Below are 23,202 nucleotides of genomic sequence, written 5' to 3'. Positions count from 1 at the left end.
AAAGACGCGGCAGCCCAAAGTGTTCTGCTCATCGTAACAAGCAACACAAATACGTACACTCCCCCCCCCCCCCCGGCGAACACGCTGCTTAGAGAATCTGATTAGGTTATTACATCTGATGGGATTGAGTTTGCTCTCCTCTAATGAAAGAGGGATGGACTGGGGCATGAAAAACGAGGATGTGTCTGCAGAGAAATGGATTGCGAGAAGAGGGTGGAAGGAAGTGCACGGGCGGGGGGCGGGGGTGCTGATATAAGGAGACAGAGGGGAAAGGCTAAGAGGAGAGACTGAGGAGGGAAGGAGAGAGGGAAAGGGTGAAGGTGAGAGTCAAGGAAAAGTGGGATAAGGAAGGGATGAGAAGGGTGTTGAGGGGGGAGTGAAAAAGCTTCATTACCCCCAGAGCACTTTAAGAATTCCCTTGCTTCTTCCTCACTATCTCTACATTTGTGTGAATGGATGCACAGATTTCCCCTGAGTGCGCCAACCGGTCACCGACCAGAACCTCCCACACTAATTTCCTCTCGGTCCACATTCAGCGGAATGAGGCAAACAAGGCCAAACAGACATGTTTTTTATTTTATGTGCTCGGATGAGAAATTTCATCCGAGGCGAGAGAGTGACAGCCAGTGAGAGCTTCAGGCGGGAACCCCCGGGCTCCGTAGATCGTGACCAATTTGTTTTAAATGTGAGATTTCCTGGAGAAAGATGGTGGGTCGGGACAGAGTGAAGGAATAGATGGAAACACTGCAACGTGCAGGCCGAGTGCTTTGAGTAAATCCAACCTGTGTGAGCACGCGGTCAGAAAGGAGAAAGAAAACAAGGCGCTGAAGCGAAGGGAAGTTTGAGATCTGTAATCAGACGAGTCGAGCTAAGTTCGTGGCTTATGGCAGAGCGGAGAGAGCAAAGCCGAGCAGCAGATAGACGGATAAGTTCTGCTTGTGGGACTCCAGCTCCTCTTTAACACACATGGACCGATGGAGACTCCTCACAGGCAGGACAGAGGAGGAGGGATGAAGGAAAGAGGGAGGAAGGAGGGACACAAAGGGCCAATGCAGTCTTAAGTGAGTTAGTTTGCACTGAGTAATCCTTGCTCCTTTCCGCTGTTTACTTCACCCTCCTGCCCCCCCTCTGTGCTCTCTGCAGCCACCTCTTCGACAGCTCATCTGGAGTGGGCTTGATTCTCTGTGTGTGCCGCGGGATCTCTCCAGTGTATTCATGCTTGTGTGCATCCGTGTGCGCCTAATGGGTTGTGTAGGGGAATTGTTGTCTTACATCAGCAGGCCATGTGTGTCTAAGTATATATGTGCATGTGTGTGTGTGTGTGTGTGTGTGAGAGAGAGAGAACACAATGCTCTCTTCATCATGTAAACGTGCAGTGCTGCTGTTTCTTTCATGTTCGATTGTGGGAAAAAAAACACAAACTGTGAACTCTCCTGCTCCCTGAGTACACACGTGTGTACAAGCAGGATGCATTAGTAATTGTGTGTATGTTCACTTAGTGCCTCTGTGTGTAAGTGTTATCACATTCGCTGTAGGTGCGAGACTTTGCTATGACAGAGTGTGGTACAAATTTCACAGGCTCTCAAAAAATGCATTATAGTGTTTGAGTGTTGTTTACCTTGTGTTGTTCCGTATTCACACAACCGATGATGAAGATAAACATAGAGCCATTCATTAAGCACTATACAGGAATACATGGATGTACTAGAAGCTTCATATCTGTCTTTTCAACGTACAGCAGCATATAGTTTATAGTTGGTGCATAGACCAGTACAGCATGGGATATGGTGCCAACTAAAGATTACTGTGGTTTTACTGGAGGAGGTAAGAGACAGTGGGAACCATTGAACAAGGCTGTAAAAAGTAATTTCAACCCCCCTGGTGGTTTAATTTTAGCAAGAGAGGAATTACAGATGAAGTGTCTAACTCCCGTTGTGTCGATTCTGCAGCCACTCGCTGAAATCGGTGAAAAATCCGTCTGAACTTCCAGCAACTGCTTCACAATTAAGGTTTTTCCAGGAGATGAATAGATAACTATATAGTGACTGTCATAGGAAATTGTTTTGTTTCTAAGGAGTCACCACAATGATGTTTTGTTGTGTTTCTAGATCTGTATTTACCAACTAGAATGAAGGCAAAGACCAAGGTCATGTTGAAGAACACGCTGGACCACACCCTGTTTTTTTATATCACGACTTATTGGTACAGAGTCAACACAGTATTAAACCTTTACTGTGGAAGGAGATTTTGGGGGTTTCTATTATTAAATTTGGTGATAAATGTTCATATTAAACTCCCAATGCTGGACTTATGAAAACCAGTGTGACACGACACAGGCCTAGTTTGATTGCTTAAAGTGCTGAGGCATAAATTGACCTTAACAGAGTGAGACCAGGAGCGTTCTGGGCAGGCCAGGATTTGTCACTGCGGGGGGGAGGAAACAGACCACTGTGCACTTGATCTTGCCTATAGCAGCATTACCTCACCATTTGTGCTTGTGTGTCTGTGCGTGTGTGTATGTGTGTGTGTATGCGTGTGCGTGAGGAAGAAGCCAAACATAGGGGATCGTTTTCTGTTAACTGAGAATCACTGTGTGTACACTGAGCTCCATTTGCAGAGAAAGCCTGGATTGACTTCTGGGACTTAGACATAAACACTTGTGTGTTTGCATGCCTACATTCGTGTGTGTGTGTGTGTGTGTGGTTGTGCGCGTGTGTGTGGGTGTGCTGAAGACAGAAGGGGGCTCAGGAGGTGTCGACTGTGGAGATTAAAGAGGAATTAGAGAAAGCAGGGACACAGGAAGCAACAAGAGAGAAAGATCCTCTGAATATTCAAATCTCTCGTTTTAATGCTGCTGCAGATTACTGCATCTTTCATCTGTGAAGGAAGGGTCGACCTTAGAGCGCTTGTGTGTGTGTGTGTGTGTGTGTGTGTCTGTTAGAAGCATGTACAGCGACACACTGGCTCAAGGCATTTTCCTTGTGATTTAAAATGTGTGTTTGTCTTTGTATTAATACTCACAACAAGGTATTATAACTTAACACAGTGTTCTATTGCTTACTCCCCTGAGGGCATCGTAATACATGTTTTACACAGATGCAGCTGCTGAATACACCTCTAGCGCATTTGTCGACTGGATAGGTAGAAAACAAACAACAGCCCTAATATCTCCCTGTGTGAACACATCTTCTGAACCGCATTTACAAAGATGCCCCTGGTTTCTGTGTCTCCAGAGGACAATCCGCGGGGTTTGCATTCTTTCTGCCTCCCACAGTATAATTACTTAGCTGTATCATACCAGTGCAATGGGAGCTTGGTGCACTGTCTGAGATAATGTGTGTTCCCCAAGAGGCAGCCCAGTTTCCTCTCAATACATGATACCATCTCATCTGATTGTGAGAAACGGGAGGCAAATGTCCAATAATTTGTGCAAGTATGTGAGATTCAGTGTTAGTTCTGTGCTTGGATGAGTGATGCAGCCCTGGATTGACAATATCAGTTTATAAATATACAGTTACGCCTTAATTGATCCAGATATCTCATATTTCCGTTGAGCTAAATTCCCTCGCAGAGCACACAGGAAATCCTTTGTCAGTGGGGAGAATTAAAAACATGTGGCATTTGAGTCCATTGCACATTTGTCCCCTTTGGTTAATTAGCCGGTTTGACATCGGTGAGTCGTGGCAGCCAGGGCTCAGAAAATCCTCTGTGAGGTCTGCCGCCGCATACAAATGATGTGTTGGAGGGAGAAGAGCAGAGGCTGCCGTGGATTATTGTTTCTGAAAATGGGGGCTAGGACAAAGGGGATGTGGTAAACTGGATGTAGTCCACTTACATCAGTCCTGTTGAACGGATCCATCAGAAATCAGCACTCGTGAAAATCTGCCGTTGTTGCCTCCAGGTGAATTCAAGCTGGAGTCGGTCACAGTCGGTTTCAGGAAAAAAAAGTTTTAGTTCAAATTATTCCGCTGATGCAAACTTCTCTGCTGGCCTCCTGATCACAGGAGTAATTTCCAATTGTGTGTGTGTGTGAATGCAACTGAATGTAATATGCTTATTGTGTGTTGGTGTTGTGAGTCTATATGTATGTCTCCCTGCATGAATAATGTAGAAGTCATTGGTCACCATTTGTTTTCTGCTTTACCTCCCTTTCTAATTAGAACACTGCTCTCCTCTGGAGACTTCAGTACCGTGTGTGTGTGTGAGTGTGTGTCTGTGTGTGTCTCAGGGATGGAAGCCAAAGTGAAACAGAAAAAGCAGCATCAGTTCCTTTTTAGTCGAGGAGACGTTTTTTCATTCCTGCTGTTGTTCGTCTTATCCCTCATCCTCTCCTTTTCTCTTGGATTTGCTGATATTAATATTGTGTAATATTGTACAGGACTCCATCCAAACGTTAGAAACTGAATTAAAGGAAGGAAAGAATAAAATAAACGTCGTCAAAATGGATAAGAAAGAAGGGCTGTTATATGCTTTGGAAATGAGGTTCAGACTTCATCTGACACTTAAGACGATACTTTCTCTTTCCCTTTTCCTGTCTTTCAACTAATGGCCACAAACATGTAGGATTTCAAATCCCCATCCGTCGTTGTGATACTCCGGCCTCGTTTCTCGAGGATGCACTTCTGTCATTAATCTGTATTAGCAAACACTACAGCAGGATACTCAGTAGACATGGAGCCATTAAAATCCATTAAAAAAATGTTTATTTGTGAAAGGCCTGTAATTCAGAGGAGCAGCCAGGGCCCACTTGGTCATTACTTGACCCATTAAGCACATTAGGGCTGAAACAAAACTTCCTGTCAACATCCGAAGTGTGTGTGTGTGTGGCTTTTGTTTGCTCACATTATTTGTCGGAAACTTTGATTCTAGTTTAGAATCATTTAGAATTTACATTAAGCTTTCCTTATTTGCTGTGCCTCCTTTGGGTTGAGTAAGTAAACCTCTTCTCTTGTGTCGTTGCTTGTTTGAAATCCCATCCATGTACGTTTCTACCTTAACTCCCTCGTGCACGTGGTTCGAGCACGTGTCCATGCTGGTGATCCTGCTCAACTGTGTGACCCTGGGGATGTTCCAGCCCTGTGAAGACGTCCTCTGCCAGTCCGAGTGGTGCCGCATCCTCCAGGTCAGTGCCCCCTCCGTCGGGACATGTTCTTACCTCTCATAGTGTGGGATAGGTTTGGTCTCAGTAAGGCAGCAGGACACACAGGATCTAGAAATGTCTCTTTCAGTATCCAGTTGCTTCACATAGACCAATTCTATTTAGATTATACCTAGACTAGTTCATGACGCTCCCACATTGGCCATAGCCAGATTTTTAGATGTGGTTTGATCATTTAAATGTTTATTTTTATGACTTATTCATCGTTGAGAGTCAGACGGGAACTCCAGAGAACGTCTGCACACAGTTGGGTCCAGACTGTCTCTGGAGTTTGCCTTTACATATGCAGAGCGCAGCAGGAGATTCTCCGTTCAGATCTGTTTACAACACTGAAATCTCTGAGGCGTTCAGGGGCGCAGGGTGGCACAGCATGCCGGAGAAGTGTTTACAACACGTCTGCTCGAATTCTAAGTTGAAATCTTCGTCTGTGTCTATTCTGTGTATTTTACACCCTACAAGACATTGTCCAGAGTTTTTATTACAGAGCTGGCAGGAGAAACTCGGGAGAAAGTCCAGAGCCTCTGAGCCTGTGTGTTCTCACACGTGTTAAACAAGTCATTTCTAATTCCGGCGTCCTGCACAAATATGTACACCGATTATAATAAGCACTAATAATTAGTTAAATAATTTTACATTCAGTTATAGTTTCATGTGAATTGACTGAGAGAAAAATAAGACAATAAAGTATCACGTCCACGTGCTCATTATATTCAAATACAGATGTTCTTCTTTGCCGTGGTAGATGTCTAATTAATGGAGACACAGCCATAACCAGAGCTATTCCCTGCTGGGATGAAACTAACTAATGGAGACAAGAACGCTCTCAGACAACCTCCACGTGCACTCGCACAGTTTCCTTCCTCCTGTGACTGCGTCGATGAGGAAACGAGAACACGACCTGAACATTCTCTGTCGGCAGGAAGTTAACTTTCTTCTGATTGAACATGAATCCTGACTGTGTGTGTTTTTCCCCATCACGTGTGACCAGGTGTTGGACGACTGCATCTTCGCTTTCTTTGCCGTGGAGATGGTCATCAAGATGGTGGCACTGGGAATCTTCGGCCCCAACTGTTACCTCGGTGACAAGTGGAACCAGCTTGACTTCGTCATTGTCATGGCAGGGTTCGTTTCTCCCACATCGCTTTGTTGACTCACTCCCTCAAGTCATCTGCAGCCAGAGAATAGCCGTCTGCTTAGCATAAATAAACCATTTCATTTTCTCCCTGTTTCCCTGATGATGAACAGGAATGAAACAGAAGCAGACAAAAAATCACACGTGCACACACACACACACATACATGCAGGAGTACACTACACGTGTGTGTGTGTGTGAATAATAAGATCTCTGACTTCCTCTGACTTCAGGGTGCTGGAGTACTCTCTGGATGGTCACAACGCCAGTCTGTCAGCCATCCGTACCGTCCGGGTGCTCAGGCCACTGCGGGCGATCAACAGAGTTCCAAGTAAGTCCATATCCTGCAGTATTTGATTCTCTTAATGCCACCTGATCAGTGACGAGCAGCTGCAAACACACTCTATTTTCCTGAGATCATTTCTGTTTTGTTGGTTTGTGATCCTCAAATGTTTTTATTCTAACGATTAAATGAGGGTTTGAAGTTTGACTCGTCTTCTCCTGATGAGGGCGAGCAGCTCTGGAGCGTCAGTGATCCAGAGCTGCAGCATCTTCAGCTGTACCCGAGCAGAAAGATCACGATCCCTGGTGACATCCAGAGCTGCTCTTCCTCATCTGTACAAGGGGATCAAATATCAAGATCTTCAGAAGCAGCCCAGCATAACAGAGTGTCTCTACACTGGTCTGTGGACACACCATGGAAGATCAGGGAATTATTGAGTTATGTGACAAAGATTGTGGAAAATGGAATGCTAACAATTAAGTGTGGAGCATTGTTTTATTTTACTTTCTTTTGTAAACTATTAACATTGTTCTGGTGCACATAAAATACTTAATTACTCATTGCTATCTTATCGTAACTGGGGATTAAAAGCCTTGTTCATCAGAATCCCACACAAAAAGGCACGTGTAAATTATTTGCACAATTTTGCATTGTGAAATCTTGTGTGTTGAACTCATTCTGCTTTGTGTATTCTCGCCACTTAACTTTGACTTGACCGACGTTGGCTTTAATCTCCTGTCCCCAGGTCGTGTCGTGCCAGTGAGACACAGTGGGAACTTGCACATAGTTTGTCATTTTACTAAAAGCTCTGTGACAGAAGTGGACATGAATCTACAGCTAAAGAGGGTCGCCAGACAATGGTGTCATAACAACGTGTAAAGATTATTAACCAGCATATGTTAGGCAAGCAGCCTAGCTGGTTTTCAGACTCTGCCAGTAGAGATATAGTCATTTTTTGCACAGATTTCCACTGATGTCAACATGATGGGCATTATGAGATTTAAATGTTTGTAAAGTATCTTGTTGTACCTCATTGGAGAATGCATTGGAGGTATTTTTACTACAATGACCTGGTATATGTTGGCAGGGTCATCAATGTCTGGCTGTAGCTGTGGCTCTGTGTGTGTGTTTGTGTGTGTGTATGTGTGTGTGTGTGTGTATGTGTGTGTGTGTCTGTGGGTCGTTGCTGCTTTGGGCGCTGCAGATAACCCAAAGGGATCATAAAGCATGACAGGTTGTCTGTTTCTCTCAAGCCATCACCACAAAAAGTGTCTCACACAGACACACACACAAACACACACTCAAACGTTATATCTCTGTGAGCACAAAAGAGAATTAACACTTACCATAGTGCAGCCCTGGGAAACAGCCGGTACGGCCCTGTACAAGGTGAAGAACAACTTAAAGACAACTGTAACAAGTTTTCAGTTGCTCCCTGAAGGCTGTGACACAGGGAGGCGGGGGGGGGGGGGGGGGGGGGGAGAATTGCAATGAGGATGACAACGGGAGGTGTTACCTGGGGCTGGGAACTCGAGGTCAGCGTACACACAGACAAGCACAAACACACCCCACAGCTCTCACACTCCAATACTGAGTACACAAACAGCTACTGGCTCGCCTCCTCCATTGTCCCCTCCCTCTTCCTCTTCCTCTGCTTTCTGTTCTCCATAGAAATAGTGATGAGGGATTGAGTGTTTGAGGTTGCACGCCCGCCAGACTAATCGCCAGTCTAATAGCCATTTTACAGTCCCCCCCTCCCCCCCACTTAGCATCTCTGTTTGTCCCGAGCCATCCTGCTATCACTCCGCGCTGTCTGTTTGTCTTTGTGCCTAAGTGGATGGGAAATATTTGTGAGACAGATGTTAAATGTGTTTTTCTGCTGTAGCCTGGATACTCAGAGCAGCACTCTGTGTTTATTTCAGGTTCAGAAGGAAGGCTGTGTCTTGCAGGAGTGGGGGGGGGGGGGGTTCTGCCGAATGGCCGCCAACTGACACACACTTTTCTGTCCCACCACATATGTTGTCATTTGTTGTACTCTCCCGCTCTAATGCAACATTTTTAATGTCCCTTGGTTTTTAACATATATATCATTAGCTGTTCTGTGGAGTTGAAGCCTCACACTTTTTAGAAGCGTAAGTGTCTGAAGCTTAAAACTAAAAGGTTGGATCCACCTGTTGGAGTCTTTGTTGCTTTGGGATGAAAGGCGTGTCTGCTGTCGACAGCCGAAGGAAGAGTCCCCTGAATTGAGACACAACTATATTTTTTCCAATATCTAATCTGAGGAGATGTTTTAATGATGATGAACTTCCACTCTAAGTCCATTACCCTGCTCCGTTCTACATCATGTCACAGGACAGAGGAAACCATCTCATATATATGAAGGTAAATCATCATCATGTAACCGTCACTGACTCCAGTGGGAGATCTCCCTTTCTACATTTCACTTGCTGCCGTGGAGTCTGCAACTCATGTGCCATTCAATCGCATTAGTTCGATTAAACTGAACTCGACAGTGTGAATTGTTGCTTTGGGATTAAATTTGATTCGGGTCCTTGAACCCCTTCTCTATTGTATCAATGCAGGGAAATTCAATGAATTGCTGAACCTGGCGTATGTGATATTAACACGCTTTGCATGTGTATGTGTTCATGTGAGGAATGTGCAGCGTATCCTTTAACTTGTGAGAAACAGGAAATTGCCAGTTGGCAGAAATAAAAAAGGCAAATAATTAAACCATCTCATTAAGACGAACAGAACATGTGAGAGATACTGGCGATCAGAGAATCCCTCTACCTTTATGAACACACTGCCTGCGTCTGACAATGATTTCCTGGTTCCTGCTCCACCTCGAGTCCACGACTGCATCTCATCAGAGCTCCGTCGTGATGGATTGACACTTACCTGCTCGGCTGTCACATCTCTCAGCCTGAGCGATCCGCAGTGTGAGCTGGGAACAGTGACTCAGTAAGGGAGGACGAGTGGATTGATGAACGAGGGATGGATTAAGAGCTTTCTTCTTTATTTTATAATCGTAAAGCAAAAAACAAAAAGTCCATCCCTGGAGATTTCCTGCTTTGCCAGCGTGCAGAAGAAATGTCCCCGACACAATCTTTGTGGCTAATGAGGACACATGGAGACACACTAAGTACTGATGAGTCATTCTCTCCCAGTGGGTACGTGCTTCACAGAGTGAAACCATCAGGACTCTCAGGACCAAGAGGAGGTCTCCACTTCGTCACAATGTTCCTCTCAGCCTTTTCTCTTGTTTTCTTTTTATTCTAAATTATTAATAATATTCAATAACACTGTCAGTGGCAGGTAGAGACGGGCTGTGTGGCTCAGTGTGCAGAACCGTGAAGCCGCCACCACCACCGCTGCTGCACAAAGAGCTTTTCCATGTTTATTCAAAGTTGTTATCTTGATCGACAACGTCAGTTGTGTTGATGAGTCCAAGCCGCCGCTGCTACACACATTCATATTGAACATAGTGCATATCCAGAAGATACTAAATTTTACACTGAGCTTCTTTGGGCCCTAAACAATATACAGTGTGAAACAGAGAAGATGAAAATGTCTAGAGATATGTGAACCAAAGGCAGAGAGAGAGGGTTCTGCAATCAGAAGATACATGTCAACACAAAATGTACAAACACTCCCAGTAATTGTAATCTCAACATATTCATGTGCCAGGTTGTTCATTTAGAAATGATTAACGTTCTTTTAATTCTACATATTAGCTCTGACACTGCTTCCACAGAGTGATTTTACTTTGTGTGGCGTGGTCAATGTCACCAGCCTGTGATACATGTGGACGGGGACAGAACACATTGTGACGCCCTCGGGGACTGGATCCCTGACTCTGCTGACGCTGAACACATCTGACAACTGGAGATGGATGCTGAACGCATGTGGTTAGATAACCGTGGCCACAGGAAAGCTGCGAGTTCAAATCCCAGAGGAGGAAATAATGTCAAACTGTCAGTTTCAGTATTGTCATCACTTGTAATTATATTGGCTGTTGGAGGGAAGTTGTGGGTTCCGAGCTCCTGAGATCGATAGAGGTTGTCAGGGCATGCACCGATCAGAGGGTTAGGAAAAGACCACACGCATTAAACATGTGAACTTCACACATGCGTGTTGTGCATGTGGGACGGAAGAATTTGTCTAATTAATAATCGCTGATCGCATCTCTATTCCGTGTCTCCCTCTATGAAGGTATGCGGATCCTGGTGACGCTGCTGCTGGACACTCTGCCCATGTTAGGAAACGTCCTCCTCCTCTGCTTCTTTGTCTTTTTCATCTTCGGCATCGTGGGAGTCCAGCTGTGGGCGGGGCTTCTGCGCAACCGCTGCTTCCTGGGAGAGGATGTCAAAACGTAAGGAGGCTTCCTCTTCTCCTTCGGGGCTGGAATGATGGTCCCTAGGAAATTCTCTATGCATTTTAGACGTGGGAGGAAAGAGTTTGTGGGGAATATGAGAATCAAGACGGTTTTCCTTGAGTTTAGATGACTGGAAAACACAGACTACATCAGGGGAACACTTAGATGTTGCCATACAATTTTAATTTGCCCTCAAATAGAAAACAAGTCCACCATCCACCCCTGCTTGACTTAGCAGTTGTCCAGGTGGTGACCAGCGGTGCCTCCAGCGTGCACAAATGAAACCTTCCAACTTGCTCAGCTCACTTCATTCAAACATGAACTTTCTTTCTTTGCTCTGCCCTCTACTCTCCGTTTCTTCTTCTCTTTCTCTCTCTCTCTCTCTCTGTGATGTTCTCTTGTCTCTTTCATCTGTGCTGAGTTGTCACAGAGACTCACAGTCGTCTGGTGCCTTAAGTTAAAATACAGAAATTGCAACTCATCCAAGTGGAGCCCTCGAGGTGCAGCGCTCAGTGTGACCTGTCAGTTACACTGAGAGGGTGGAGATGTAGTTTCAGGATAATGTTACTTGACATTTAAGTGCCTGTAAATTGGAGCAGTACAATGCACCAGTTCTGAAACTCTTAGATGAAGAAATTAGATCCCTCTTCTGAGCAAATGATGTCAGTTTTAATCATAAAATTGTATAAAGCAAATCCTGAATATGGATTTAACCAACTTTACGCTATTATCATAATAATGATTCTTATTACTATGAATACAGATAGTAACATATCTATTGCCTTTTTATTCAATCTAGCACCCAAATAAGATAAACGCATAAATGGATAAACATGTATATAACCACTAATACAGAGAAGGAAAATCAGACATCAGTTTAGTCATGTGAAAAAAAAAAAACATCTTCAAGGTTCACGACCTCATTAAGCCGAAATACATCATTAAGCAAACCTTGGACCTTTCTGCTTTTGATGTAACGGTGCAAATTGTCCCCGAGTTAATGTCGCTGAACGCTGATCAGAGAAAAAGAGAAACAGCAGCTTCATATTTCTCCTCCGAGGACTTTTCTTTATTTTGAATAGCCAGCATCTCACATATATTTCCAGTGTGATATATAACTTCGACGAGGTCCAATCGACAGAATCCTTCAGGGCCCTGGGGATTAACAACATTACTCTCTGTGCTGCCAGTGTGGCCAGGCCTCAGACAATCAAGTCAGCGTTTATTGATAATACGTCAACAGCTCGTACGCTATAGATGCAGAGGCAGCCGGAGAGTCAGCATCCAGGAGGGAAACAGAAAGAGAGTCAGACCAGGAGGATACAGGGGAATGGGGGGGGGGGGGGGGAGAAGGATGGAACGCTGTAGGAATGAGGCAGCAGGAAAAGTGTCTCTTAAAAAAACAACAACCAACAACTGGTTCCTCCCCACTCGCACTTCACTCTGCAGAAAGGAACACTCACTGTGGTGGAGGGCTCTCCACTTTAAAGGAGGTGGAGAATAAATAAGCAGGTGAACGATAATGGAACATTTTCACCCACTCTGTTCCATAAGTAGGAAATATTAGCTGTCGCCATGGATACTGACGGATGCCTCGTTCGCTGAGTATTTGAACTGATGTGTACTTTGTACTTGGAATTTGAAATATTGGTGGTATTATGGTGGTATTATATGATTTGTCTGACGGGAATGAGGGTGTTGTGGCCAAAATGAGACTGTGAACTAAAAAGTGAAATGTATATATTTTATCAATGGAATGGAGTTGGTAAGCATCAAGTTTAAAAGATTTGTTTCTAGTTATTTCAAACCCTCATGAAGTACCCACCGATCAATCCTGCATGTATGACTAACGTTTCATTTGCTGTGATGTCTTTCAGTGGTGTGTTTCTACTTTTTCCATTCAGAATGTTCAACAAGTCCCTGGATCCCTACTACATGTCTGAGGAGGGCGAGGAGAGCCCGTTCATCTGCTCGGCGCCGCGCGAGAACGGCATGCTGCGCTGCCATGACCTGCCGCCCTACATCGAGGAAAAGATGGAGTGCTCACTGGAGGCGCCGCATCAGAGCTCAAACGACTGCATCAACTGGAACCGGTACTATAATGTGTGTCGACCCGGGAACTTCAACCCTCACAAAGGATCGGTGAACTTCGACAACATCGGCTACGCCTGGATAGCCATATTCCAGGTGAGCGGGATGAAAGTGACAGTTTTGGATGTGGAAGCTAAAACTTTGGAGCTTTTGTCGATTTTACTTTAATTCTGTCATATCGAAGCTTTTCCAACCTGGACAGTTATTGTCCACTTCACATGTATTGAAAGGTCAAAGTCAGACATGTCCTCCACTCAGGCCCACAGAGGCCTTGAATCGTGCCCCCAATTACCACTCCACACACATTTTTCTCTTATTCTCCCCCCCCCCCCCCCCCATGCTGATCTAGACTCCCTTGGAGACTGTGTCGGTCTTTGTGGTGACGCCGTCTGAGCTGCTGTGATATGAATTCCAACCTTTTTTTTAATAGATTTGACCAAGGCCTACTGCTAGATCTTTCTCTGTGTGTAACAAAAACAACACAACAGGTCTTTCTCAAAGAGCCTTACCTGAAAAATACTCCACACCCCATGAACACTGAACACACACACACACAAACAGACACTTAATCCCAGTGTCAGATGCTTTTTAGATTAGATTATTTTCGTCCTTCCCACAAACACACTTTCATTTTGAGTAACGTCCATTGTTTAGGAGGTAAATCCAAATTCAAAGATGAATATAAAGTTTGTATGGTTTAGTTCACATGGTGTTACACTGTGGCAGTTGGAGCCGAATGCAAGAAAACACACACTTGTGTTGACAATGACCAAGAAAGTGTTTGTTGTGACACTCGAGTGGATGAGGACGAATAGGAAAAGGGATTCCAGTTGACAAAGACCGAGGGGGAAAGGAAATGTCAGTTGGCAGAGCAGAGCGGAGGATGAAGCCCGGGCTGGCAGAGGAATGAAGAAACCTAGAGGCCGGGGGAGATGAGCCGGCTTTGTGCTGGAGAATTGTGCAGCGCCGTGGCAGACGTGACGACCCTGGAGCTGGAGGAAAGACCAGATAGTTCGAAACAAATACACAAGGAGACAACAGAGATAACAAAGCCCAAAGCTAAGCCTCCTTGGCGTCACACTCCAAACTGGACACTGATATTACGATGTAGCCTGACTGAATAATACACCACCGTGTACAGTACACAACCCTAGTCACATTGTGTAGAAATATACTCGTCTTAATCACAGCCTGTTGTTAACTGCTTGATGACACGTTCCCCGGGTTCCACCCAGGACAATATTACGACTTTAATCTTGTGATATCACGACTTGATTTTAATAATCTCAGAGTTTTCTTTTCTTCAACGTGGCCCTAATACGATGTGATTGTTTATCCTCTGTGAAAACTATCTAGAATTTCAAGTATTTTTTTCTCACGGAAGCAAAGATAGAAAAACAGAGTAAAAGATGAGACAGGAAAATAAAAGTGATGGAGATACAGAGGGAGAGAGAGTGGATGTATATTGAGAAAAGAGAGTGTGTTATTGAATAGTAAATGAGGTGTTAGGCTTGTTATCCCAGTCTACCGCTCTATTCCTCCCGCATCTGTAAATATAAAGAACATGAATTATACATCTCAGCACAAGGCTCTGAGAAACATTTCAGCCCATGGCCTCAGCTTACGTGACTGCAGCATTCAACAAGCTGTTGTGATGTCACGTTTCATATCAGCCACGATCAAACCGGTGGGATAATTGGGTCGCGACCCGGGTTGGGCAATACACACAATTTAAAAGTTTAAAACATTTTCTTCCTTAAGACAAGTTCAGGCTGCAGCACTCTCCAAGTCATAGGTTCACTGTGCAGTTCACACTACACAACCTGCTGTCCTGTCATTGGGAGTAGTGCAGCTGTTGTGAGGTCACACTATACAGAAATATGAAAACACACCCAGAGAGGGGACACAGGGTAGTGCACACAAAGCTGTGTGTTGTTTCTCGCCTCCTGTGCTCTGAATAGGTAGTTGTCTCTGATTCGTTGAGAGCCTGTTAAAAATATAGAAAAAAGCAAAACCTGGCAATAGATGGCTGCTGATTGATTTGGCTCCAATAATGGGGCTTTAGTTGATGAGTTCCTAAATGTGTGCATGTGGGAAATCAGACTAAAATTCCTGTAGTGAGAACAATAATATTTCTGGCCCATCTGGACACTCACATAATTTATATCATCGTCAATTAGTTTGGGTTTTAGATCCAGTTCACAGAGAAAAATCTAAGCTAAGAGCAAAGCAATGATTAAAAACATAGGAGGAGAGGTAAGGGAGGTCAGAGCAATGTCTCCATCATCCGTCTAGTTAATGACCACCGACCCTGAGACACACTCATTAGTGTCCATGAGAATTCAAGCACCATGTGTCATTCTCCAGTGACACACGGGAGCACGTTCTCTCGGCTCCACACGCATGACATTAGCATGTATTACGAGGCTGAACGCTCAGTTCTCTCATCTTCAGGTTGGGTGAGGAGCAGAGGTCGACCTCGGGGTCACGGATTAATTTGTTCAGGTTCTGGTCTCCACCTCTGAACCAGGATGGAAAAGAATCAACTGAGAATCTCCTCTTTTCCTTCAAACACAAGAAACAGGGACTCTATAGTCGCATTACTCCGGAGTAAATGGTCTTTAATGAAAGTCTTTTCTTCTTGTGGCGTTAAAGACGATTTGTACTTTCATTGCATCTGTGATTAATTCCATGAATGAGGGTGTGAAGTGTGAGAACTCCCCGACTCTCCCACAGATCTGGCTCGATGTTTTGTATTTAATTTCTGTACCATGAGTGGTTTTGATGGCTGCTCGTGTGCTGTTTGTTTTCATGGAATTAAAAAAACGCACAGCGATTATGTTTTTGAAATGTGGTTTCGCTCACAAATGAGAATCCTTGGCTCTTTCGTCAATCTGGTGCAAGAGAAGCTTTCCAGAAGAGATGGGATTAGTCGTCCCAGGTTGTGTGTGGGTGTGTGTTTGTGTGTTTGCGTGCGTTTGACTCTCTATCCGTACAGGTATACATTCTTGTGTCCGTTGGCATGTGTGTTTGTACTCGTGCCATTGTTGTGTGTGCTCTGGCGCTGCGATGTGTGGCGCTAGCTGAGGTGTAAATGTTGAGGTGTGAGCGTATTATTGGCTCAGCTGAGCCACCCCTCACCATCTTAGCCGCTCATTAGCATTGTGGCCACATGAAAGCGCTGCGTCAGTAAACACACACGCATGCACGCACACACATACACACACACATGCACTCACACATAGAGGCTGGAGGGGCACCATTTTGAAATACAGAATAGGACATGTCCTCCATCTGAATGCCGTGTACTTTGATTATTTTGTGTGTGTGGTTTATTGTTTTTCTTCTGCTCCTGTACATTATAATAACAGCGTCTCCCTCCTGGTCCCTCTGTGTCCTTTTGTCTCTGTCTCCAGGTCATCACACTGGAAGGATGGGTCGATATCATGTACTATGTCATGGACGCACACTCCTTCTACAATTTTATATATTTTATACTGCTCATTATTGTAAGTACCAGCTTGAGTTTATTTTTTCTTTTTGTTTCGTTAACCCTGTCTTATTTTGCTATGTTGGTGGAATTAAAAGAGACGGGAAATAGATGATTATATTATTTAACTTTTGCTTAGATTCAGAATCTATGGCCCAGTTAGTAATCAGTATTAATTCAGAACATCCAATATCATTATAGTTTAAAGTTTTAATTTGTTTAACATACCACACTATTTTTAAGGCTAAAATAAAACTACTAATTACAGCAAAGCCATTCTGAATTCAGGACAGTTATACAGATACAGTTATTCCTGGCTCCTCTTTATACAGTTTGCAGTATTTTCTAAAAACACTTCTTGCTCCTGAAAGTTGTTTTTGTGTACTTGTATATGTCAGTGCTGCCTGAGAAAACCTGGGATAACCTTTTTTAAAGTTAACCCGTAAACTTTGCTGGGAGCAGACCTCCCCTCTGCTGAAGCCCGGCGGCTTCTTATCAAGTATAATTTAACTCTCCTGACGCTGTTGTGGGTTTTCAAAGATCCCAGCTTAGGCTATGTTTTGGGAGAGAGAGAGAGAGAGAGAGAGAGAGAGAGAGAGAGAGAGAGAGAGAGAGAGGCTGAAGGAAAGCAAAACAAAGTGATTCATATAGAAAGTGGAGGAGACTGATGAAGACAAATGATAATGTCAGAGGAGTTATTCTCTCAGAAGATGGAGCTTGTCTAATTTCCTGTTGCTCTTTTAATAACACACGCTAATGAAATGTTAAACAGACATTTCATCAGATTTATTAGATATTTCTAACCCACCGCTGAGGCCATCTTGTCAGAGGATCTTTTAAGTTTCTCATTTTGGAAATAAAAGCAAAAGAAAAAAGTTCTTCATCCCTCCTTGATGTCTTATTGCATTTTAAACATCTGTGTTGTTAGACTCAAGCAACACAATGTCTTTTAACACAACTGCTCATGTATTGCTACAAAGCTTCAGTTCGATCCCTTCAACGTTTTCTCTACCTCCGCACGCAGGTGGGCTCTTTCTTCATGATCAACTTGTGCCTCGTGGTCATCGCCACCCAGTTCTCTGAGACCAAGCAGAGGGAGAACGCCCTGATGAGGGAACAGCGTGCACGCTACATGTCCAACGACTCCACGCTCGCCAGCTACAGCGAGCCCGGCTCGTGCTACGAGGAGATGCTACGCTACATCAGCCACCTGTATCGCAAGTTCTCACGCAGGCTGCAGAGGATATACTCCGGATGGCACAGGTTAGAGACCAGCTTCTTATATCAACTGGGAAAATCTGCACATAGCAGGTCTGTGTAATGGTTTGCTCAAGTTGGTGGTTCATTAGTTGTTTTTATGCACAGTAAAAAACACACACCTGGAAGTAGACAACACACACCTGGAAGTAAACAATACACATCTGGAAGTTAAAAAAACATACACCTGGAAGTAGACAACACACAACTGGACTAAAAAAACATACACCTGGAAGTAGACAACACACATCTGGAAGTTAAAAAAACATACACCTGGAAGTAAAAAACACACACCTAGAAGTAAAAAAACATACACCTGGATGAAGACAACACACACCTGGAAGTAAAAAACACATACACCTGGAAGTAGAAAAAAAACCACACCTGGAAGTAAAAAAACATACACCTGGAAGTAGTCAACACACAACTGGAACTAAAAAACATACACCTGGAAGTAGACAACACACAACTGGAGGAAAAAAAAACACACACCTGTAAGTAGAAAACATACACATGGAAGTAGACAACACAGACTTGGAAGTAATACCTTCTCTGTTCACATTCCTGTCTCTTTTTCCTCTGACCAGTAAACGGCGTAAAAAGGTGAACCCTAATGGAAGCGGTGGCGGCAGTAACGGCGGGGGTAACGGACACGGCCACGGTTCCAGCAGGGGGTGCGGCGGATCGGGCCCCAACAGCGCCTTGTGGCTCAGGCCGATCCATAACCTCCTGCAGCACCATCAGCACCAGCACTGTCGCCTCAGCAACGGTGGGCATCACACCATCAGCGTGGGAACCGCCGAGCACACGGACAGAGAGGGAGGAGGGGAGGAGCTGGAGATGAAGTCACTTCCTGTGCGGAGAGGAAGTACAAATGAAAACAACAGCAGCGGTGGCGGTGCCCGGCCGGCCGTCGCCAGCCCCGGCATGGGGGTTCTGCTGGGGCGGCTGAATGGCGGGATGAACTATCCCACCATCCTGCCGTCTTTCGTGTGCAGCTACAGCAGCAAGACGCCGCCGCCTCACTCCCAGCAGTGCAGGCCGGGCCCAGAGCAGCACCCGACCAATCACCCGGCGTCTGAACACACGGAGACGCTGAACAAGCTCTACAAGCTCATGGGACAACACAGTAAGCGTTTCAAACTCTCTGAAACATCCTGATTTTTGCTCTTTTGTTCTCTACTCTTTCCTCACGGGTTTCACTGACCTCTATTTCTCTTCACATTCTGTACGAGATGGTTTCCCCTGGGCTCCCTCTTTGTTATCACGCTCACCTTTTCATTCTCAAATCTGCCGGTTCCTCGGTCCTCCTCCTCGGTTTGACCGGAGGTAGCCTGTGGCTGTGTGTGTGTGTGTCTCAAGCGGCACTTACAGAGGACTGACAGGAAATCCATGTCTCAAGTGTTACAGTTATTAATCTGGAGAGGGGGATGAAGGGGACAACTGGGAGAAATCAGCCGGTGCAAAGTAAAATAAAGAGAATCACAGGTGTGCGCTGGTATTTTGGAGCAATGTGGAAGGCGACAGAAGAAACAGATGGAGTTGAGAGGAGACGCACAAAGTATGAAAGACTCAGATTCCAGAGGGAGGCCGAGGTAGAGAGAGAAATAAATCACATCTATTCAGAGAAAGAGCAGAGGGAGAAGAAGAAGAGAGAAAAGGGACAGAGAACATGACATGAATCTGGGTTTATTGTGAGCAGGAGAAACTGTTTGGTCTCAAAGGTTCCATGTCAGACACTTTGCTGGTATTTTGTTTAGATTTATTTATGTACAATGTAGTTATTGTACTGGTTGTACTGCTTTACAACCATGCTAGCATAAAGGATACATGAAAGTATGTGGACAGTGACGGTGACGTGGTCTCGTCTCCTGTGGTCTCTCATACTGTTGTCCTTGAGAAGAGGGGGGGGGGACATATTGGCTTCCTGACCTGAGTCAATATATATGTCAGGAAAAGTGCCAATAAAAGTGTCAGGACTTCATTGAGTTTTCTCGGTCTTGTCACTTTATGTCTGAGTGACAGAATGACCATGCATGTTGGGAGTCTGGCTGAGGGCGGAGTCTTGCTGAGGGCGGAGACTGTGTCCTTGTGACATCACAAGGTCGTAGATCTGTGTTTCCTCTATGAATCAAGCGTTTTGTTAATTTCACTCTATTTCTACGACATCTAGACCTTTAAGCAAGTCTTGGAAATCTGGCTGTTGCCAACAATGCTGCGCTACACACTCATTCACACACAGCTGGCTCCCGACACTCCGAACATAATTAAGTGCACATGAATTAGTTCCGTGCTGGAGTGAGGAGTCGGTGTGTGAAGTGTGATAAATACGGAAAAGACAGAGGTGAGGAAGAGCGCCAAGAAAAAGAAAGAGTGTGGAACGTGTTCAAACAGTCGATGCACCTCTGACCGGGATGCAGTCAATATGAATCCTCAGAGAGAGAGAGAGAGTGCAACACATTCTGCCTCAACTCCCCCACTGCTTCCAATGACTTTGGAAGATTGAACAGTTCTATATTATCTTTGGCTTTGGACTTGAAGAACAGTGACGCACTTTATCAAATCTAAATTGTAGCATAACTAATATAAATTGTTTTATAATAAATTGTACATTTTATTTATTTTTAGCTCTTTTTGAAACACAGTGATTGGGTGCTTTATAAGAAACAATAGAACTATAGAATTTAGATATATATTATATTGCACATGTGAAATGATATAAGTTAGTTGTTAAGATCTAAACCCTATGGAGAGCAAACCTATGAAACTGTGCCTTTAAGAGATGTAAAAGTTTGTCAGAAGTTTCTCACAGGGAGATTGGTCCAAAGCTCCAATAAAATCGAATCTAACACGTGTTAAAACATAATGTGGCGTTGAGTTGAATTAAAAAACCTCTTGAAGATACAAACAACCTGTCCCGAGTCGAAATGCTCCCACTGACATGGAGATTAATTCAATAAATTACAAATGACAACAATTGTCTTTTAAAAGACCGTGTTTGAAGCTGATGTTACCAGAAGTCTAGTTTCTGTCTCTGTGGGTTTTCCGCTGTGCTTGGCGGTTCCTCTGTGCTGATTTTAAGAGGATGTAGTGAGAGAACAGAGGGTGAGAGGAGCATCCGGGGATCGGGTGGTGTGGGCGAGCTCTCACTGCAGAAGCTGCTTTGGGCTCTCAACTGAGTTAGGACATCCCTTCTGATACATGTAGCACCATCCCAGCATCATCCCTGCACCTGCATGTCTCCTGTCTGCACATTTCTCTTTCTGGATCCATCGTGCTGTGATCTTTAAAATAGCAACGTGTTTTAAATGTGTGTTTCCCTCAGTCCTCGTGCACTCACAGCAATGAGCCTAATAAGCAGGAGCTTGTGCTTTGCAGTGATTCCGGCCTTGATGCTCCGATTCGGCGTCGTGCATTACAAGTTGTCCTGTTTTGTAGTTGGAGATGTTAAGGCTACGTGCAGCCAGGGCTGAAATGAAAATGGTGAAATAACATTTTTATCAGCAGTTGTACATGTTTTCTAAAAGGATGTCGGATCAAATAAAGGACACGTAGCAATACAGCAGCAACTAGAGGTGCACTCAGAATGAATCATAATAATAACAGTCCCCTTAAATTCAGTGAAGCTGCATCAAATTATACAAACTACATGTGCCAGCTTTCTTTTATTTATCAAGAGCCATTTATTATTCCTTCAGAAAGGGGTTGAAGAAAGTGAAAAAGAATTCTTGGATCCACCTAAAATTTTAATGGCTTCTTTCTTGTTCCATCCTCACACTGAGTTTTGTGGAAATCTGTGTCCTGAAGGTTTTGTATAATCCTCCTGAGAATCAAACCAACCAACAAATGAACCAGGGCGTAAACATAATCTCCTTTTTTTGGAGGAAATAAAGCAGCTTACCAGTTTACTCATTATTTGTGTTTTGTACAATTGGTTTACATTCATCAATCCACCACATTTGATATAAAATATAAGCCACACACTGTATGTCGGTGGATTAAGATACAAACATCAACCGCATCATTAAAACAGGAAACCAGATTACATTTGTGGCTAATCGGTGTAAGTGGCTGCAGTTTGGATACTGGTTGGACGTGTTTGTCCTGCTCACGAGTGCTTGGAAGGATCTGTGACATCTGACCACCCCCCCCCCTCCCCCCCCGCCCCCGTTTCCCTCACTCAGGTCGCCAGAGGCTGTTGTACCAGCTGGCGGGCGTGGTGCCCAGCCCTCTGCTCCTGGAGCTGCTCAGCTGCCCGTTGTGTGCCCGCAGCCTGGAGACCTTAGAGCTGGAGCTGGGAGACCTGGAGGGAGGAAGAGGAGAGGCGGACGGACTGCACGACTTCCCCCAGGTCAGAACCGAATGATGATGTTAACACCGATAAGAAAACTTGTGAAAGTGGTGAAATGCTATTAATGAGGGTGACGGTTATAAGATAACGAGTTGTCCATCTGTCCATCTGTCCCACTTTTGTGAAAGCGATATTTCAGGAATGGTGAGAGGTAGTTTTTTCCAATTTAACGAATTCAAACAAGCGTTTACTCGGACTCAAGGATGAGTTGATTGGAATTTAGTTGTCAAACAAAAGTAGAGGTCGCTGTAAAATATCAAAACATATTTTTGGCTGTAACTCAAGAAAAAATACATAATTCTATTAAATATCTCCAAAATCTTCAAATCATGAGCTATGGATGAGAACTGCAACTTCAGCTTATTGTGATTATTTTAAATATTGTCTATAACAACAGCCATATAATCAATGGTTATTTTAACAACAAAATCAAGCCTCTGTCTAAGTGACTCATCCGTCTCTCCTCCAGGGTGGAGACCTGAGAGGTGGCAGAGGTCGCAGCAGACGGCGGGGGGTGGTGGAGTACAAGAACGGAGCGGTCCGGGCCTGGGTGAACTTCAGGGAGAAACTGAAGAGGATCGTGGAGAGTAAATACTTCAATCGGGGGATCATGATCGCCATCCTCGTCAACACCCTCAGCATGGGGATAGAGTACCACGAGCAGGTAAGACACCGGCTGCACGGGCCTGGGTAAGAGCCGCAGACAGATTAGATCAGTGGTTCCAAACCAGAAGACAGGAATGTTTGTCTCTGTTTATCTATTCTGGGAACTCTGTCCAACCAGTACAACCGGTACATGTGTAATTGTGGGTTAAAAATGGCATTTCGCTGGTAGAGAATTTAAATGAGAGGAAATGAGGATATAGAGGGGGGAGGAGGCGGAGGAGGAGACATAAGGGAAGAAGGGAACACAGGGGGAGGAAAGGGAGGAGTAACTCTCTCTCTGTTTCTCACACACTTGCACACAAATAGCCATCGAGACACTGACACACACTCTCCAGGTTTGTGTTTCAAGTTTTTTCCCGTGTGGCCAACATGTGGGAAGCAATAATAATAATAAGG

General features: G+C 44.5%; 1 protein-coding gene across 1 annotated transcript in view; it reads left to right on the top strand.

Moving 5' to 3' along the window:
* Positions 1–5,015: 5,015 nt before the first annotated feature.
* Positions 5,016–23,202, top strand: part of cacna1ha (calcium channel, voltage-dependent, T type, alpha 1H subunit a) — a 44,449-nt gene continuing 26,262 nt past the window's right edge. Inside the window, exons 1-10 of the mRNA XM_062408112.1 lie at positions 5,016–5,122; positions 6,147–6,280; positions 6,524–6,621; positions 10,789–10,948; positions 12,856–13,138; positions 16,459–16,551; positions 17,557–17,795; positions 18,377–18,918; positions 21,974–22,140; positions 22,610–22,804. Coding sequence (XP_062264096.1) covers positions 5,030–5,122; positions 6,147–6,280; positions 6,524–6,621; positions 10,789–10,948; positions 12,856–13,138; positions 16,459–16,551; positions 17,557–17,795; positions 18,377–18,918; positions 21,974–22,140; positions 22,610–22,804 — 2,004 coding nt within the window. The 5' untranslated portion in view covers positions 5,016–5,029. The remainder of the gene's footprint in view (positions 5,123–6,146; positions 6,281–6,523; positions 6,622–10,788; positions 10,949–12,855; positions 13,139–16,458; positions 16,552–17,556; positions 17,796–18,376; positions 18,919–21,973; positions 22,141–22,609; positions 22,805–23,202) is intronic.

This window comes from Platichthys flesus, chromosome 16, assembly GCF_949316205.1.
Source record: "Platichthys flesus chromosome 16, fPlaFle2.1, whole genome shotgun sequence".
Lineage (NCBI taxonomy): Eukaryota > Metazoa > Chordata > Actinopteri > Pleuronectiformes > Pleuronectidae > Platichthys > Platichthys flesus.
Note: the sequence above shows the minus strand (reverse complement) of the source record. Positions and strands in the feature narration are given on the sequence as shown.